The sequence below is a fragment of the Haliaeetus albicilla genome, chromosome Z (genome assembly GCF_947461875.1).
Source record: "Haliaeetus albicilla chromosome Z, bHalAlb1.1, whole genome shotgun sequence".
Classification (NCBI taxonomy): Eukaryota; Metazoa; Chordata; class Aves; order Accipitriformes; family Accipitridae; genus Haliaeetus; species Haliaeetus albicilla.
In genome coordinates this window covers 39,419,523-39,432,655 of record NC_091516.1, presented here as the reverse complement: position 1 = coordinate 39,432,655, position 13,133 = coordinate 39,419,523, and the positions used below count along the sequence as shown (strand labels likewise).

General features: G+C 38.4%; 1 protein-coding gene across 4 annotated transcripts in view; it reads left to right on the top strand.

Moving 5' to 3' along the window:
* The window catches only part of MEGF10 (multiple EGF like domains 10), a 112,042-nt gene that overhangs the window by 57,998 nt on the left and 40,911 nt on the right, over window positions 1-13,133 (top strand). For all 4 annotated transcript variants that reach the window (XM_069777303.1, XM_069777302.1, XM_069777301.1 and 1 more), the window contains 4 exons: window positions 721-857; window positions 4,336-4,548; window positions 10,577-10,751; window positions 11,608-11,728. In XM_069777303.1, the coding sequence (XP_069633404.1) occupies window positions 721-857; window positions 4,336-4,548; window positions 10,577-10,751; window positions 11,608-11,728 (646 nt within the window). The remainder of the gene's footprint in view (window positions 1-720; window positions 858-4,335; window positions 4,549-10,576; window positions 10,752-11,607; window positions 11,729-13,133) is intronic.

The following is a 13,133-nucleotide window of genomic DNA, read 5'->3' as shown; positions in this document are numbered from 1 at the left end:
TTTACTTTTCATGTAAGGAAGGTTTAAAGTAGCCAGGTATAAATTCTGCAGTATCTTACATTAGCTAAAATACTTGCATGTCTTTTGTCTGATGAAATGCCTGTAAATACATTTCTCTTGAAATGGCTTCTTAAAATTCTTAAGAACTGATGGTCCCTTCACTACACAGGTGTAATTAATTCCAAGGACGTAAATAGCAGTGCAGAAATTCCAAACCCGTTGAAGGGAAGCAGACATCCTACCTAGGCTTTTAAGTTATGCTGCTTTCAATGAAATTACAAACAGCTTTTCATTTCATCAGAAAAAAAACCCCAGCTTATCATAAAGTAGTATAATTGGGGCACTACAGCAATTGCTGATTTCTACACCACTACTCACTGGAGGGCATTTCCGGATGTCTTGATATATACTACTCCTGATAAATAAATTGGGAAGAGCCTGACATCAATTAGTCTTAAACGCCTAAGTGTTTTCACTGTTGCTTAGAGATAGTGTTTTTCATTAGTTTGCCTTCCAAAATGGAAATCCTAGAAGATTAGTCCTCCAGTGCTGAAACATACCCCACATTTAAAGCTGGAGAAGAGTCTGGCATTTCCGAGATCAGCACTAGATGAGTGACACAAGATGTCCTTGATCTTCCTTCATCACAAAACTTGATTCCTTGTCCATTTAAGCTGTAATCCCAAATCTAATACTAAGATTTTTTTTCTGCACATGCAGGGTATGGTCTGTGGTCAGCCTTGTCCTGAGGGTCGTTATGGGAAAAACTGTTCCCAGGAGTGCCAGTGCCACAATGGAGGGACCTGTGACTCAGTGACAGGTCAATGCCATTGCAGCCCAGGTTACACCGGGGAACGGTAAGGAAAACTTCCTTTTGCCAGACTGCTGAACCTGCAAGGGGTCTGCTACGACAAAGAAAGTTAAGAAGCTGGTAGAAAGCAGAATGAAAATATATGTGATATGAATAAGAGTCTTATGAAATGTCTGCCATGTCACTTAGCTGATGCTGCGTCACAAGTTAAAAGTGCCTATGTGATTACCCTTTTGTGAGGAAGTGCTAGGTTTCAGGATTTTCCTGCTGTGGCCCATGCTCTGGCAGTGTCTTCTGGGTCTTCACTTGAGTGGCTTGCAGAATGACGCAGTTTGGGTTATGGTGAATGGGTGAGGAGGGAAACTCTTGGTTTTGTGCAGATGTTTGGCAGCCATAGTAGCAAGAGAGTCTCATTTGGTTCCTCTTCAAAGCGAGCAAGCTGGAGAGTTGTCTCCTAAAGTATTTCATTCAAATGAAGAAGTGAAGCTTTTTTATTTTCCAACTTGATTGCTAAAAATCATCTTTTGTAGATTGGAAAAATAATATAGCAAGACATCATTTTTTAAGGCAGTGGAAAGTGATGAAAGAAGCATTCTGCATGTATTTTAAACAGCATACAACTCGTTTGCTGAGGTCAGCAGCAGCTTAATCACTGGGGTCAGTCCAGGGAATCTCTGCCAACAATAGTAAGTATTATAACCATATGCACTTCCCACGTGAGTGTTCACAGGACATGGGGAGAGCTGTGCCAGACATAAGGGGAAAAAAACTCATAAAGACAAGAAAAAATTAGTCTAGAGCCATTTGGATGCCAAAATTAAATTTGCATCTGTGAAGAAACAGTGCAGAAAGTGGTAGATGCATTTAAAGAGGCACAGACAAGTCAGCAGGGAAATCAAAGGAATATCCATATGAGAGTCTACACACTGCACTACACTGGTGTTTTTAAAAGCAATTAAATTTTTTGTCTTGGAATTCAAATCTGACTTCAATCTGAAATGCCTTACAGGCTGCAGCATTTTGATCACTTTTTGCAAGTCTGAGCTCCCTCTTTTCTTGCAAAATGAGCTGTATTTGCAATTCTTTTGTTTTTCAAGAAACTGCAAGGGCAGGAATGGGTCGGAAGCAATGTTGTAGACCTGGTTCTTATTTCATGTCAGTGGATTGGCAAGGGAGGGAAGTGTGGCAAGAAATGTGTGGGCATTGGCTGAGCTAGCATGTACATACCAGCAGCAAAAAGGACGTTTTTTTAAAGTGTTAAGCTATTCTCCACTTCTTGTTGTGTATAGCTTCAACAGTATTTGTCTTAGATTTCGGTGTGGTGGTGACTCCTGGAACTTGGTCATACAGCAAGAAAAAGAGGACTCCTAGAGCATGTAACAGTTTCTGGGTGATGTGAGTTAACACAAGAGAATGTAGTTCAAACTACTTTTATAATTCTTCTGCCTAATACTTTTTGATTGATACCTGTCCTCACCACAAAGTGGAAAAGGGTATTTCAGAAGCTGATGAAGATGGAATTAAAAAAAAAAAATTGCAAGGTTAAATTTCCTCTAATTTGGCTGGAATTCCTGATTGTCTTTTGGAGAAAATTCATTCTCAGATTTATTTGTTTAACTTTATTAGGAAACATTTAAACAGGGTTATTAGCTGTATTACTATGCTACACCTTTGAAGGAAAGGGGATTTTATTGCTGGCTTCAGTCAGGGCAGAGTTACAAATACCTTGAAACTTCTGGATAACACTATCAGATTGAGGCAAATACTGCAGAAGCATTAAATGAACATGTGTATCCATTTTACCTCAGTCAGAGGGCTCTGCTAAATTCTGTTATGTTTTGCAGTGCCTCGTATCACGTGTCTTTGAAATTTTCCCATAATAAACCACCAATCATACAGTAAAAATACAAAAAACCAAATTGTTTATGAAAAATGGAAAGAGACCACCAAGGAAATTCTTTTATAGGACTGGGGAAATGAGAAAGTTGTAAGCTGATAAAACCATTAATAAGTTATCAAGTAATCTTTTGTAATCAAGTTTTGTTATCAAGTAATACTTTTGTACAATTTGTAGCTTGCTAAAATTTGCAGGTACCCAAATTGCAGAAGATGTTATGTACCCGATACCACCTGTTGAGTTGACAGCACACCTCAAGACTTAAATGTCAGCATGTTCTGGCCTTAAAGCTTTGGGATTTAGCTGTTTTGTCTTTTTGTCTATGTCAGCATAATTCAGAGTTTATAGGATTCTTGTATTGAAAAATAGGGGGATTTTCCCTGACACATAAGCTATGAAATGTTGTCATCCTTGGCTCTGAGGCATGAACTGGTTGAGGTGAGAGGTCTGGTCTCACACATGTAATCAAATGTTTTAAGTGCACTTAGTGCTGGAGCCTTTAGTAATGCTGTAGCAGTACTGGCATTCCAAATTTTAACAGTTCAGTTATAAAACACAGAGAAGTTAAAGCTGAAAACATCAAACTCGTATTGTATCTCTTAAATACATTGCCAAATGAAATTACTATCCAGAAACTCATTAGTAGATGAGTTGCAAGTTTTAGAAGCGGGATACTGAAAATTGTCTTTTAATAGTCAGGCCAGACAGCTAAACATACAGTCTGATCTTTAGGTTAAATAATGTCTTTCATATGTAAAACATCAAGGAAATAAGACTGTTAGCTAAAGTAGCTATCTTCTAAAAGCTTTGTGAATGAAAGAGGAAGAGTCTGGTGAAGAAGTCTCTTTAACAGGATATATTTTCCTTAAGGAGCAACAAAAATCACAGCTACTCTCCCATACAGGTTAAACTCAAGTCTTTACTAATTTTCAGTTTCATCTGTTAGAAAAATCAGATGAAAAGAAGGGGTTTAGGTTCCTGAAGATTTTCCCATGTCATCCTATGAATTTTTGAAGGGCAAAATCAACAAAAAAAATAGGTTTAGAATGAAATTCTGGAAAGAAGGGTATTCTGGAAACATCATGTGTTTGGAAACACAATTAGAAAATATTCTTATTAGAGACTGCTGAGTGTGATTGATTGCCAGGGAACTTCCTGGCCTGAGTGTCTGCAGGGGTGTGATTGTCTGCTGGCTATTCACACTATTGTTAAGTGGAGAATCTAGATCACTTTAAGAAATTAGAGATGGATGGCTTTTGAAAGAAAATATTTGAAAATTTATTCCTTCATACTTCAGGTCTGATTTAAGAGGGTTTGGTTTTGCTCTGGTCCTGAATGCAAAGGGCAGTGGTCTGTTTGTGCACATTGTCTCCTTTGTTGGAGAGAAGGAAGACCTTTTTCTGAGGAATTTGCAGAACCAATGTTTTTAAGCCTGTCTAGCTGAGCAGCAAAAGAAACCAGAGAGACAGGTACTTCTGAATATGAAGTTATATAAATTTCTGCTCTACTTAAGAGGTGTATTAGACCAGTATAAGAGATCCCTCATAAACCATATTTCCCTTAAATCTCCAAAAGCTGTAGTTTATGGGAAATAAAACTATTTTTTCTTTGTTCATTGTTCTTACAGATGCCAAGATGAGTGTCCAGTGGGGACTTATGGAGTGCAGTGTGCCGAGACCTGCAAGTGTATGAATGGTGGGAAATGTTACCATATTAGTGGTGCCTGTCTCTGTGAACCAGGATACACCGGAGAGCACTGTGAAACAAGGCTTTGTCCTGAGGGAATTTATGGTCTCAAGTGCGATAAAAAGTGTCCCTGCCACATGCCAAATACCTGGAGGTAGGCTTTACACCCTTTAGCCTGTTTTCTTTTTCTATATAGAATATAGAAATCTGAATATAATCTGAAAATAAGTATTTCCTGATTTTTCTAGTACTTTCATGCAAACTGAAGCAGATAAAGACTTGTAAGACTATTTGGTATTTAACCATATGAAAAAAGAAAATATCAGCCCAAAAGAGCTTCTGAATTTTAGTGCTTGCAACTGTATTTGATCTTAATATTCACTGCTGTATTTGGTCTCTTACCCACGAAATAACTTTTAAGACAAAGTGTGGCCTTTGTCTATATTTACTGCCTGAATAAATCGTTATATTTTTCACCATACAAAGTCAGTATACATCACACATCCTTTGCATATTCTGGTGTACTGTAGATGAGAAATAACTGAATTGAAATCAGTTGAAATGGATGTATAGTCTTACAAGTCGGGCATGAGAGGAGAACCCAATTCTCTCTCTGTGTATACATATATAAGAATTGGTGTAGGTGACATTTGTATTTTAATACAAAATTTCCAAAGCCTTACCAGTTGTAAATCTAGGTTTCAAAAATACATTTTTTGTCATTTAAATTATTTTTCCAGAAAATTTTCTAGATTTTTTTTTCCCTAGGAAAAAAATCTATTTCTCTAGAAAGCAGGTAAAATCTGATCCCTGGAAATCAAATGAAAATGCTTTTCCAATTAGCTTACCTTTTACCATCTCTCCTTATTCAGGCAGTACTGAGTCTTATTTTTTGAGTTTTCTGTGTCTTTGTGGATTTTGCAGTGTTCCAGCATATTGTTATGAAAATTTAAAAACTAGCTATTTGGAGACAAACTTTCAGCCATGAGGGAGGAATGTCAGATGTCAGTTGAGGCAAGCCAACATATTTATAGAATAATTCTGGACAGCTTTGTCTTGTTAAAAACCACAGTTCTTCTGATTAAATACTTTGGTCATTGTGCATTCACTTACACATTCACTTACACTTAATTGCATTACTAATCACAGTACCTTAGATAAGGTTTTTGAGCATAATCTAACTTATTGCTGTTGAAAATGGCTGTGAAAGAAATTTGCAGAAACTATTGACTGTTGAATAGAATGCTGCAGTATGTTGTATATAAGATGCACTTTTCCTCATAGATAAAACAAAAGCCTTTAGTCAGAATTCAGCAGTGATGTTAAAAGCACTCAAGCATATACATGGAAATACCTATTCTGTTAGGCCTCTGTGAAAAATTACTTTGTGGATTGTCTGAGTTGTTCAACATGCCTTTCATTGGCAAACCATGTGACAGCAAACTGAATTCTTTTCCCTTTCCATTCATATACTTTTACAGTTATGTGCTTGCACTTCTGTTTTTCCCATTTACTTGAAATGTCTTTTGAAAAAATACAGCGTTTTTGACATAAAATCCAGCAATTCATTCTTTGGGCAGTGCATTCAAGAATAAATGGCACTATAATTCTGACCCATCTAGCTCTCAAATTATGCTAGTAGACCAAATACTATTGTATTATGAATTACGGTTAGCTGCTTTCCTGAAAATCTGTCTGAAGACTGTTGTAGCAGCCTTATTTGACAGGAATGCATTACACTGTACAGTATTTCTGATATTACAGGAATTACTTCTGATTCATGTTCAACACAGCTGTTCCTTCATTTATATCACTGGAAGACAACTTGTGGTCAAATCAGATCACAAATGTTCACATGTAAACACCAGCATATAGCTGGCCTTTTTTTGAACATTTTCCCTTCTGTATGACAAATCAAAAGGCACTTAACAGTCCTGTAGGTGCGGGAGCATATTTGCAAGGGCATAATGATCTGTGAGGAAAACAAAGATTTTCTTGACTTCACAAGTGGTTTTTTCATATATAGGTTCCTTCCCCCTTGGTCAGGAAGTGATTAAGACCACCACATAACAGAAATCAGAGGGCATCTGTGTAATGGTATAGAAGACAAAGCTCCCTGCAGAGACTTAACGCTTTTGAGAATCTTTTGAGAAGCCAGTTGTGTCTGGCTGTCTTTATCTCTCAGTAAATATCAATCAGCCAGGAGACAACTTTTTAAGCACATCAGGGAATACCCTCATCCCTTACTTGCCTACCACAAGTACTGTTTGGGCTTGCAGTAGCCAGAGGATCTTCTTATAGCACTAACCCATTTAGCAGCAATGTAACAACCAATAATCCCAGGGCACGAGAAAGGGGGCATAATTCCTTCTTGAAATACACTTTGTGTGTTTGTAGGACTGGGATTCTGTTAGGACTTCTAGGGGCCTTGATATCCTAAAAGCTTTTTTCATCTGTGTGTGACCAGTTCTTTAGATATCCTACCTAAAAGCTTTTTTCATCTGCGTGTGACCAGTACTTTAGATATCCTCAAAGAGGAGCTGTTGGTAGGCTTAGAGCCCTAGGTTATTACTTACATTCTTATTATTCATAGATACAGAAATGAACTAGAGGTTAGTTAAAAAAATACTTAGCACCAAAAAATACTGCTGTAAAATATGTGTACATAAGTTGCAGTATTCAAGTATGTGTCTAGCAATTTTCTTCAAATAAAGATACAAAACCATTACGATACACCGTAGTTCAAAAACATATACATATTTCTGTTACTGTTTGATGATTGAGGAAATTGCATCAAAACAGCTTTGGCAATAATTTGTAATTTGCATTTTGGGTAGGCTAAGCTACAGGGATTTTGCTGCTGCTGTTGGTTGATGGCAGCTCCTGGGGATGAAAGGCAAACCCGTCTTTGTTCTTGGTTGTATCAGCAGCCTTTATTAGATGCTTCGTAAAGGGTTAGTCATAGATATACTTAAGAGATTTTATTCTTTCTGAAGGGTCCAGAGGACAGCAGCAGGTAACAGCCCTCTTGTGCCATGGTTATTCTCTATTGCATTTTTTGATAGATATATGAAAGGATTTGAGCAAGAGTGCAGATCAGAAACAGACCTCTGTTCTCTGTGACTAGGTGACACTATTGATTTTTCCGTTTTTACTTAACAGTCAAGAAAAGAAATAGAGTGAGTGCTAGGTGGCTGAGACTAAGACCACATAAACCACACTTCCTCAGTGGGGTACAACAGCAGCTCTGTAAGCTGGTATGAGCAGACCCATGTGTCCCTGCCACTTCCATCCACAGTTTGTGGGGCTTACAGAAACTTGTCATTCTGAAGATCCGGTTTGCAGGAATAAGAGAAAAAGATCTCAGTCTGCCTTCATCAATGTTGTCACTTCATTTTGTACAGGAATGTTCTTCTAGCCTAAACCACTTTTAGACTGGGTTTTGTCATGCCTTTACCCAGGTGACACCTGATGATCATTCAGAAAATGTAAAAAAGGCAGACTGTAGCTGCGTATTTACCTAGAAGGTTTACAAAAGATATTTGTTACACCTGTGTTACAGCATATGCACTGGTTTCAGGTTGATCTCCAAGCTAAATTTGAGATGTCCCTGGGTTTTTTTCTTGTAAGCTTTTTCTGGTGATCTTCCACCACTGCTTTACACCTGTAGGTAAGATCAACTGAGGTCATTCTGTATGACCATCTAATTTGGTATAGTTCAGGCTGGAATTAGGTTTTATTCATGACATGAGCTCTAATTGGGTTTCTTTTGTCTCAGCCTTTTTCTGAGATACATATATAGGGTCAAGTGGAATTCTATAGTGTCATACATGCTTAGTTCATATAGCTTGGGTGTGTTTTTAAAGTCAAGATTAGGGCATCTTGCAATTTTGCATTTTTCTAATGGACTTGTACGTACACGTACAAGAGCTTTTCATGGAAATTTTATATTGCATAGGGTGCTACAGAACTTAGTTGGGTATTGTAATAGTGAAACACCTATATAAATCATATGAAAATCATTAAGTTCATCTAAGTCCTTCAAATATATAGTATCAACTACCCAGAAGTATTTTTTTTGTCTCTGTACAGAGTAAGGTTGTATTTCCAGAAAGTGTGAACAAAAGACCAGGAATAAAAGCAGATGTACTGGCAGTTATCTTTCAATATCTCTTTATTTCCCTATCTTAATATATAAATCTTATTGCCAATTAAGCTAACTGCATGAGAACCCATCAAAAAGCTTCAGAAGTGCTCCAGCTTCCTACATCTAATTACAAACTACGGAATACTAATTTTGGTGTCAATCAATATATGTGCAAGTATGCCTTAGCAACACTCACTGGGGGGCACAGAATATCAATGCCTCTGCTTCATACCCATGCTTGCTCATGTGTGTGGTCTCCCCCTCTCCTGAAATGAAAAAGACCCAACAACAAACAATGCTGGGATTTATGTCTTAAAATGACAGAACTACTAATTTTATGTCGTAAATATATTCTAATTCATATCCTAATGACTATTCAGTTGTGGATTGAAAAATCTTTTCATATACCCTGCCCTGTATTTTCCCACTGATAAGAAACATGGGAATTGGATCCAAATGCCACTGGGTGCCTACAGGAAGTTAATAGGGGACAAATCTGATTATCTTGCTGCATTATGTATTTTCATGATTTTGCATGTATTTTATATAAGAATAGTTCCATTTCCACTTAGTTCATGGCAGGTATACTTATAACTGAACAAAAACCCGGGACTGTTGACAATGAACATCATGAGTTTTGAAGGATTTCTGCATATATCATTTAGTTGAAAAGACCCTTCCTCTCACTTTGTGTAAACCAGCTTAACTGTCCAAGAGATTTTATCTTCAAGAGCCCCAAATCCTTATGATGTCATAGTCTATACAACAATATATGGAGAGCAGAATGCATGATGATATTCCAACCTTTATAATTCATACTTTCCTTGATCAGCAATAAGCTGTCAGTTGGTTGTATCTGGCAATAAGAAACTCTTAGTTTGACAAGAGTAGTCCTCCAGTCCTGGAGCAGTTGCAACTAATATTGCGTTCCCTTATTATGTTGCAACTTTTTCAAAAAATATTGTTGTTACTTAAGTTACAGCACCTAACAAACTTTCAAATGGTCAGAAGAATACTCAGTTTCAAACACACCCCCGCACAAGGAATCAGCAATCTTGCAAAATCAAGCTCCTGTCATGGGTCATTTAATGTGTCTGGACGAAGGCACGTTTTTTTTCCAGCACACTTAAAGGAATTTCACTTCAATCAGTGGCAGACAAATATGTTTAAACAGTCTTCCCATTGTAAATGTATTGGATTTGGATATTAGGGCTTTCCTTTGGTGAGAATTAAGCAAGTGCTTTGTCTGCCAGAGTGCCACAGAGTACCCCATTGTGTCCACTTTTCCAGCACATATATTTCTGCACAGCTGATGATGTCCATTTGTTATGAGGCAACAGCTGTCTGACTGGTCCTTCAATGAAACTGCTGTTCCAGGTAGGGACAGCTGGTCAGCCACCAGGTATGGCCAACATATACTTTCCAAAAGGTCACTGCTCTGATGGTGTATCTGACTTCTGCCCAATGCAAATTATTTTGTATCATTCCCGAAAAGATGCCAGTTGTCCTCTTTTCAACCAACTATTTAAAGAAAAGAGCATGCTTGCTACTCATTGGGCGCTGTGTTATTATTTTGTGTTGGATGCCATGCTATTTTACTGAAGCATCACATTTCTCAGACAACATGCTGCTGAGTTTGGGCAGTGTTATGAAAATGATCCTATTATACTTGGAGTGGAAACCTAACGATACATTTTGGGGAATTTTGTGGTTTCATCACCTTAATATTTGTAACCATGGATATCTATTTTATGGTAAAAACTATGTTTCAGATAGGTTACTTTTCAACTAGCTTTCCATGTCCTCCCAAAATGTCTATATGTTGTATGGTTACATTTTTTAACTGCCATGCATGTATACATACCTACACAGAACCCTTTGCTTTGTGGTTTGGGGAGTAAAACCATTTCTATGCATAGCATGCAAGATCCTTTATGCAACCTATCTATAACAGCATTTTGTTCTCTGGAAAAAAAAAAAATATCGATGTCATGTTTAGTCCTGAATTATTTATCCTCTCATCCCCTCCTGGCAGCTGTCACCCTATGTCTGGGGAATGCTCCTGCAAGCCCGGCTGGTCTGGGCTCTACTGCAATGAGACGTGTTCCCCGGGATTCTATGGCGAGTCATGTCAGCAGATCTGCAGCTGCCAAAATGGTGCTGACTGCGATAGTGTGACTGGAAAATGCACCTGTGCCCCTGGATTTAAGGTAAATAAGTCTCACAGTCCGTTTTCGACTCCATTGCCTTTAGTTAAGTGCCAAATTCTTCAAGATGCCAGAGCGTCCTTTCTCCATCACAGTAAAAGAGAGGCAAGGATATTTACGTACCACTGGGTGTGTTACAAGATAAGACCCTGAAAAGGCAAAATTTGTGATTGGTTCTCAGTACTGAAATGAAGCCAGTTTAAGAAAGAAAAGTTAGTTGCTTTATAAGATATAGATAAGAATGAGGGTGTGCTGTTGAGGTGTAAATAAAGGGAGGAACGATAGGTTTCAGTCATTATCTTGATGCACCAACTCCTCATGCTCCATCCAGAGAAACTCTAGACAAAGACATTTGTTTTTACAGTTCAGGACAGATTATTCTGCAGCTTTTACACACATTTGCTGTTACCTGTGCATTGGATGCTAATCTAACACAGAAAACATTTAACAGTATGACTGTTCTAGGAATAATAACTATGAAAACTTCATCCAAATTAATTCTTAAAAATATTTTACATATCCACATTATTTTCTATTAAACTGCTGTCTTACCATGTTTTGGTTTCATAAAGGGCTTCTTTATTACTGAAAATACTGTCCATTGATCTAACCAAGAGCTGTTAGCTATGTCACCTGAGCTCTCACAGCAGCTCATGGGAAAATAATGCTTATTGTAGACTTAAAAACCATGAAGAACTCCCTCTCCCTTAAATTCGGGATAACTTAATGACAGTGTAGGACAGCCATGGGCTGTATGTTTTCTGGCTTTTGTAGCACCTGAGTCAGACCAGGTCATTTATTAGTAGTATTGTCTGAACCTCCTCAAATATTTTTTAGACTCTATTTTTGTGTAATTCAGGGTGCTGCTTGTGGTACTCCTTGTCTTTTGGGGACATACGGCGTAAACTGTTCGTCTGTGTGCAACTGCAAAAATGAAGCCATCTGTTCACCAGTAGATGGTTCTTGTGCCTGCAAAGCAGGTAAGTGTCTCTATAGATTAATTTTCTTTTTCTGTAATCATAAAGTGAAATTGAGTTTTTGAAATAGAGAAGAAGAAAGAAACTTAATAAAAAGCAGACCACATTGAAGGCCATATCACTAGATACTTTATGCTTCTGCTGTTCTGGGAGGCGAAAACTAGGAAAACATCTGCTCAGAGAAGAGTGCGTGTACCTCGTGTTCATGTTTCCTTGATGCAGTTCTCAGTGGGCTGGATACAGTTGCCGGGTGAATTATGAGTGTTTACTCTGAGATGGACCACCACTTGTGTCTGGTGGCAGTGCTATGGTCTACTAGAAGGACTACTGTATACCATTTATCTGATGTCAGCTGTCCTAGTCAAAATAGCCTTGTTTCCCCTCAGCCTGGGTGAGCACACCTCTGGCTGCCATCCTCGCCCCTCTCAGCATCACAGAGGCACAGGCTTCTTCCTGCCAGTTTAGCACTGACATTGATACCTACCGGCAATTTTTTCTATTCGAATACTCTTTTCCTCAGCAATTCTCTGACAAAACCTTGCCTAAACCCCTTCCCAGCCTATGCCTTCTACTGTTCCCTGCTTCCACAAGAAACTTTCTGAATCTCCCAGTATTAGTGTGAGTGGACTCACGCTCCTTGACCCCTCTGCCTGGCTCTCTCTTCCCAACAGTAATTTTGATGGTCTACGTACCTCCACCAGAAGCTGTATGTGCCTGACCACCTCTCCATCTCCCAGTAGCACACGCCTTTGGCTGGAACAAAGATACCTGAGACATCCTCCAGCGCTGGTTCTGCAGAGATCTTTTCCCATATAGCGGTCTACAGGTCCACATGGTGTTCCTGTTCATTGCAGAATATGCTACTAAACTCCACTTAAAGATCTGCTTTTGCAGTACACCTGTTCTCTTTTCCACTTCTTCTGTGAGGAAGGATTTGAAGTCCAGCATCCCTCAGTTGTGATGCTGGGTTGCTGAGAAGAGAGGGGCTGTTGAATGCTCCCAAGCAAATCGTGTACCCAGTCCATGTTGTAGACACTGCTGTCTAAAAATGTTTTTCTAAAAATAGATGATGGTTGAGATGGGGGAAGTGTTAGAGTTACCTAGAAAAATAGCCACTAAACTTGTCAGGGACTGATACAATTAAATCAGTCGTGTAGCAAATGTGGACGTTTCCAACTTCTACTCTCACTAGAGACAGTGGAGCTGATTTAATTCTCTTAAAGTAGCTGAGTAGCTACTGCTAAATAGCTAGGTTGTAAGGAGAAAAACTATTCCTTGAGCCATGTATTATCCTATCTTCTTGTGCATTGTGCAGTTTTAATCATACTACAATGAAAAAGGACAGCAAATTGTGAGGTTAAACTAAACCCAGATACTTGTCATGTAAATGAAGGAAATTTATAAATTC